The sequence below is a fragment of the Amphiprion ocellaris genome, chromosome 11 (assembly GCF_022539595.1).
Source record: "Amphiprion ocellaris isolate individual 3 ecotype Okinawa chromosome 11, ASM2253959v1, whole genome shotgun sequence".
NCBI lineage: Eukaryota > Metazoa > Chordata > Actinopteri > Pomacentridae > Amphiprion > Amphiprion ocellaris.
Genome location: NC_072776.1, coordinates 35,881,796 through 35,888,225, shown reverse-complemented (window position 1 = coordinate 35,888,225; position 6,430 = coordinate 35,881,796). Strand labels below are relative to the sequence as shown.

Below are 6,430 nucleotides of genomic sequence, written 5' to 3'. Positions count from 1 at the left end.
CGCTGAGTTTTATTTCCTCATAGAACTTCATGGAGGACATTTACGCTGATTCATATACAGGAAGTAATGAAAATAACATGCTAACATTCTAGCAGTAAAGTGCACATGCTCACAGTCACAATACAATTTTAACAGGGTAACATGTTGAAAATGACATGCAAGCATAATCACAGCCACTCAAAGAGTCAATAAAATGCTAGCATAGTAATAACAAAGCTAATGTGGTCACAGTAACAATGTGATAACATGCTAACAATGAAGTGCTAACATGCTAACACAGATAAAATATACTGATATGCTCATAGCAACAATAAAGTGGCAGCATGCTAACAGTAACATGCTAGCATGCTCAAAGTAACAATTTGCTCACTAACACGTTAACATGTTTACAATAATATACTATAATAATGAGCTACATCAATCATTTTTACTATAAAATAACTGGAATGTATGTATGTATATTTACTTAAGTTTGAGGTATTTGTACTTACTGTACTTCATTTTGTGCTAAATTATTGGACTCTGACTTTAAATAAGCTAAATGTTTACACTGAAGAACTAATCAGAGAAGAGAAAGTCCCTAAAGTCACTGAGTTGTTCCTCTGGGAACCATGAGCATTAAAGATGTTCCTCCAGTTATTACTTGTGTAGATGTTTGGATTAAAGTTTCCTGGACTGGAACGTTTCCATGTTGTCGTCCAGAATGAACCTCTTTTAGTTTCCTTTATCATCTCTGGAATGCAGCTGAACATGAAAACACACGAACCACAGCAGAGTCTGATGGTAGGCTGAGGGACAGGAAATGAAGGAACGTCAGGGTTCATCCTGAAGATACAGCGAGGGCTAGACTAGATACTAGACTAGATACTAGACTAGATACTACTAGACTTTAGGACCAGTTATAATGAGGACTACGCTTTAGTAGGTAGGTTCTAGGACCAGTTATAACGAGGACTAGGCTTTAGTAGGTAGGTTCTAGGACCAGTTATAACGAGGACTAGGCTTTAGTAGGTAGGTTCTAGGACCAGTTATAACGAGGACTACGCTTTAGTAGGTAGGTTCTAGGACCAGTTATAACGAGGACTAGGCTTTAGTAGGTAGGTTCTAGGACCAGTTATAATGAGGACTAGGCTTTGGTAGGTAGGTTCTAGGACCAGTTATAATGAGGACTAGGCTTTAGTAGGTAGGTTCTAGGACCAGTTACAATGAGGACTAGGCTTTGGTAGGTAAGTTCTAGGACCAGTTATAACGAGGACTAGGCTTTAGTAGGTAGGTTCTAGGACCAGTTATAACGAGGACTAGGCTTTAGTAGGTAGATTCTAGGACCAGTTATAACGAGGACTAGGCTTTAGTAGGTAGGTTCTAGGACCAGTTATAACGAGGACTACGCTTTAGTAGGTAGGTTCTAGGACCAGTTATAACGAGGACTACGCTTTAGTAGGTAGGTTCTAGGACCAGTTATAACGAGGACTACGCTTTAGTAGGTAGGTTCTAGGACCAGTTATAATGAGGACTACGCTTTAGTAGGTAGGTTCTAGGACCAGTTATAACGAGGACTACGCTTTAGTAGGTAGGTTCTAGGACCAGTTATAACGAGGACTACGCTTTAGTAGGTAGGTTCTAGGACCAGTTATAACGAGGACTAGGCTTTAGTAGGTAGGTTCTAGGACCAGTTATAACGAGGACTAGGCTTTAGTAGGTAGGTTCTAGGACCAGTTATAACGAGGACTACGCTTTAGTAGGTAGGTTCTAGGACCAGTTATAACGAGGACTAGGCTTTAGTAGGTAGATTCTAGGACCAGTTATAACGAGGACTAGGCTTTAGTAGGTAGGTTCTAGGACCAGTTATAATGAGGACTACGCTTTAGTAGGTAGGTTCTAGGACCAGTTACTATGAGTATATGTATATGTATGTATATGTCATCGTTCTTGACAAGTTGTACATGTTTTATACAGAATATACACTAAATGACTTGTAGCTGATAACTATATGACCTGTTTAATAAATAACGTGTCTTCAGTTCATGTTTTTCAACAGACACTGACTTTATTAATATTTCAGGATGAAAATCACCCTCAGTAGCTGAACATAGGAGGAAATGTTGCGAGTTTTTCATTATGGAAGAGAAGAAAATAAAAGTTCTATATAGTTGATGGATAGATAGACAGATAATATAATAATGTAAAATAATAAAATAATAATATAATAATGACAATAATAATAATAATAATAATAATAATAATAATAATAATAATAATAATAATAATAATAATATAATATAATAGAAGGACTGTGAATCATGCTCTCTGTGTTCCATTGACTAAATAATCCAATCCAGAGGTTGGGGAACCTGAACATCTGGTTTTATTATAATCATATTTTCTTTATTATTTTTGTGTTTTCTGTGTTGTTGTGTTTCAATGGAGTCATTCTGTGTTTCCGTTGTTATGTTTTCTTTGTTATTTCTGTGTATTCTGTGTTATTTTTATGTTTTATTTCTGTGTTTTCCTGCTTCCATTCTGTCCCTCAGTCTGACCTACGTCGTGAGAGGATGGATGTTAGATGATCTGGTCTCCTCACTGTTCCTCCACCATCCAGTGGATGGACTGTAGATGTTCCTCTGTGGTCCAGTGGATGGACTGTAGATGATCTAATGGTCCAGTGGATGGACTGTAGATGTTCCTCTGTGGTCCAGTGAATAGACTGTAGATGATCTAATGGTCCAGTGAATGGACTGTAGATGTTCCTTCGTGGTCCAGTGGATGGACTGTAGATGATCTAATGGTCCAGTGAATGGACTGTAGATGTTCCTCTGTGGTCCAGTGGATGGACTGTAGATGATCTAATGGTCCAGTGGATGGACTGTAGATGTTCCTCAATGGTCCAGTGGATGGACTGTAAATGATCTAATGGTCCAGTGGATGGACTGCAGATGTTCCTCCATGGTCCAGTGGATGGCAGCAGAGAGGAGCTGCTGTTGATGCTGAGGAAGCTTCTCCTCCTCACTTCTGCATCAGCCGCTCCAGCACCGACTTCCTGTCAGACCTGCAGCCTTCAGCCGCTGCCTCTGCACCGGGCAGCAGGAGGCTCGTGTCGGCGGCTCGGAGGGACGTCTGGAGCTCCAGCAGCAGCAGAACCAGAAGCGGAACCAGCGGCCGTAGATGAGGATAGCTCGCCCCGGAAGCTCCAGCCGTTCCTGCTCCGCCTCCCCGCCTCTCCGAGCGGCCGCCGCGGCTCCGCAGCGCCGCAGATAGCGTCAGTGGAGCGGGGCTGCCGGCCCTGATGCTCGGCCCGGCCTGCACCGCCACCCGCCGCCCGAGCGCCCTATAGGGACCCGCAGAGCCGCCACATCCAGCCGGCCCGAGGCCCGCAGGAAGGCCGGAGAAAGGAGCGGCGGAGCGCAGTACCGACCCGCAGGGAGCCGCAGCCGGAGGTGGATGATCCGCCCCGGAGATGGCTGTTCTCAAGCTGGCGGAGCAGGTAGGAAGGACCGCTGTTAGCTTAGCACCGCAGCATCCCTCCGACAGCCGGGCTCCGCTTTGTGTTTCTGGGAATGGAATGGGTTTAATTTGGGGGTAAATTAAACCGAACCTCCGGACAGAAACCGAACCTCCAGACTTCCTGTATTTCTGCCCGGAGGTTCGGTTTAATTTACCCCCAAATTAAACCCATTTCATCCTGCAGACGGTGGACAGAGAACCGTCAGAATCTGGACGTTAAAGTGAGATTTTATCTGAAATGTTCCGTTAAATGAGGACAGAACATCTCCGGTTCTTCTGCTTCCTTCCGCAAACTGCAGTAATCAGAGAGTAAACGGTAGAAGTACTGCAGTATTTAGAGAGTACATGGTAGAAGTACTGCAGTACTGAGAGTACATGGTAGAAGTACTGCAGTACTGAGAGTACACGGTAGAAGTAATGCAATATTTAGAGAGTACACAGTGGAAGAACTGCAGTACTGAGAGAGTACACGGTAGAAGTAATACAGTATTTACTTTAAAGTTAAATATTCTCCTTTTTTCTGAACTACAGCCTCACAAACACTGAGCATTTAGTCAGAATAAAAGAACTGGGGATAAAAGATCAGATTACACGTTTTAGCATTAAAAATATAATTAAACACTTAAATGTTTAATTAAAGAAAAAAATCAGAAGATCTGAAAAACCAGCTGCTAGCATGACAGCAGAGCTAGCTTTAGCTACTAGTTTCACACTTTATCCATATTTAAAAATATATTTTGTTCAAATTTATTAAGATAACATAATTTAAAAATACTGTAAACTACTGCTTCTACAAGCTACCGAGGCTAAAAGCTAACTAGCTTAGCAGACTTAATGTGATGATTTTTAAATCTTATTTTAATTTGTGTTATTCATAATCAGGGCCGTGCAGAGACCTTTGGAGTTTGTCGAAGTTAAAAGGAGGCACATGGAGCACGAATATGAAACACCATCCAGAAACATACCTGACAATATAACTGGCTGAACTGTAGCAACCCATATTCAGGAAGAATGGAAACAGTGGTGCAATGGTTAATTCTCTGGACTACTGATCAGAAGGTCAGTGGTTTAAACCCTGATGTGGCCACAGCTGGACCCATCAAACTATTGTTGTTTGAGTTGAATTTACATCACCATTAGACACTGGACTGTTTAACTGTGGCTACTCTTCCTGGAGTCCTTGCTTTTAAATTTCATACCTTTTCCAGACATAAACTGTAGAGTCACGGATTTGCTCCATGGTGCTGATTCATAATCTGCCCTTTATTATTCATAGTGCTAATAATAAGTTTAAAAAAAACAATTAAATGATATAGAAATCATGTATTTAAATGTGTTTGTACTTTTATTCAGTTTGACTATCCACTTTGCACAAGACAGCAAGGTTCTAAAAGTTTTATATTTTATATTTATGCATATTATATTTAATTTGTCTATATATACAAATGTTATAAACAAGTACTGATATCTTTAAATGAGAGGTTGAGAAAATCACAATTCAAATTCTTCTAATTATTATTGTATTTATACTGCAATAGTCCAAAATTATGTGAAAATGCATGTACGTAGTTTCAGTGAAATAACATAACCTCTGTCTCATTGCCTCTAGAAACAGGAAACACACTGCAACTCACTGACAGTAAAATAATACATCTCTCTGATGCACTTTGCCCATGACAACAGAAACATACAGAAACAAAAAGAAGCCTGGCAGACTTTATCCTCTCAGCAGCTGTGTGGTTAACTAGCGGCTAGAACTGATGACAGGTGTGTGTGCAGAGTCAGACACACACACACAGGATGCTCACTTCATCAGTCATCTTGCAAAAATACACCGTACATAAACGAATCCCGCTGCAGAACCTCCTCTCCATCAGGACCATCAGTTGTTCATGTCCTCCCTCGGGTCTCCGGTTTCTAGACTAGCGGCGCTAGCGCAGAGCTACAGGGAACATCTGGACCCCTCAGAGCAGTGAGGGACGTCTACGTAGATCACGTGACCGACCGACGGTAGATCTGAATTATTTTTAGTTTTGTTTTATTTATTATTTTGGTCCTCAGAGACTTTTACACACACACACACACACACACACACACACTTACAAATAAAAACAAAATTAAATAGAATTTAAAAAAACAACTTTGACAACAGGGCACTTTGGGCATCGAGGAAAAATGGGGCAGGTGCTTCAGCACTTCTTCTAAAAGCTAACTAGCTAAGCGTTCTCCTAAAAGCTAATTAGCTAAGCGTTCTTCTAAAAGCTAACTAGCTAAGCGTTCTTCTAACACCTACCTAGCTCAGCATCTTTCTAGCAGCTAACAGGCTAACGGCTAGCTAGTGTAGCCCAGTGTCTTTCTAGCAGCTAACAGGCTAACAGCTAGCTAGTGTAGCTCAGCGTCTCTCTAGCAGCTAACAGGCTAACAGCTAGCTAGTGTAGCACAGTGTCTCTCTAGCAGCTAACAAGCTAACAGCTAGCTAGTGTAGCACAGTGTCTCTCTAGCAGCTAACAGGCTAACAGCTAGCTAGTGTAGCTCAGCGTCTCTCTAGCAGCTAACAGGCTAACAGCTAGCTAGTGTAGCTCAGCGTCTCTCTAGCAACTAACAGGCTAACAGCTAGCTAGTGTAGCTCAGCGTCTCTCTAGCAGCTAACAGGCTAACAGCTAGCTAGTGTAGCTCAGCAGAGGAGCTCAGACCTGATTTCCAGTGATTTTATTCAGTGATTCAGCTGCCAGTTAATAAATATTTCTACGTTTACCTCCTGATTAATAATTAATAATAACTAATTAATAAAGGATCTGCTGGTGCTAATGGACGACAGAGCGCTGTTTTTGAGACGCTGGGTTTTTGTCTTGAACTAAAGTGAATCATTCTGAGGTTCTGATAAAATTAAAACGTCACTTTTTAATTTTAATTCTCGAACATTTATTTT

The 6,430-nt window shown here is 41.3% G+C and overlaps 1 protein-coding gene across 4 annotated transcripts in view; it reads left to right on the top strand.

The window, feature by feature from the left end:
• Window positions 1–3,006: 3,006 nt before the first annotated feature.
• The window catches only part of LOC111583817 (serine/threonine-protein phosphatase 6 regulatory ankyrin repeat subunit B), a 44,884-nt gene continuing 41,460 nt past the window's right edge, over window positions 3,007–6,430 (top strand). For 3 of the 4 annotated variants that reach the window (XM_023293067.3, XM_035958556.2, XM_023293064.3), the window contains exon 1: window positions 3,007–3,481. In XM_023293067.3, coding sequence (XP_023148835.1) covers window positions 3,455–3,481 — 27 coding nt within the window. In that variant the 5' untranslated portion in view covers window positions 3,007–3,454. The remainder of the gene's footprint in view (window positions 3,482–6,430) is intronic. The other variant, XM_035958557.2, reaches the window with a different exon arrangement.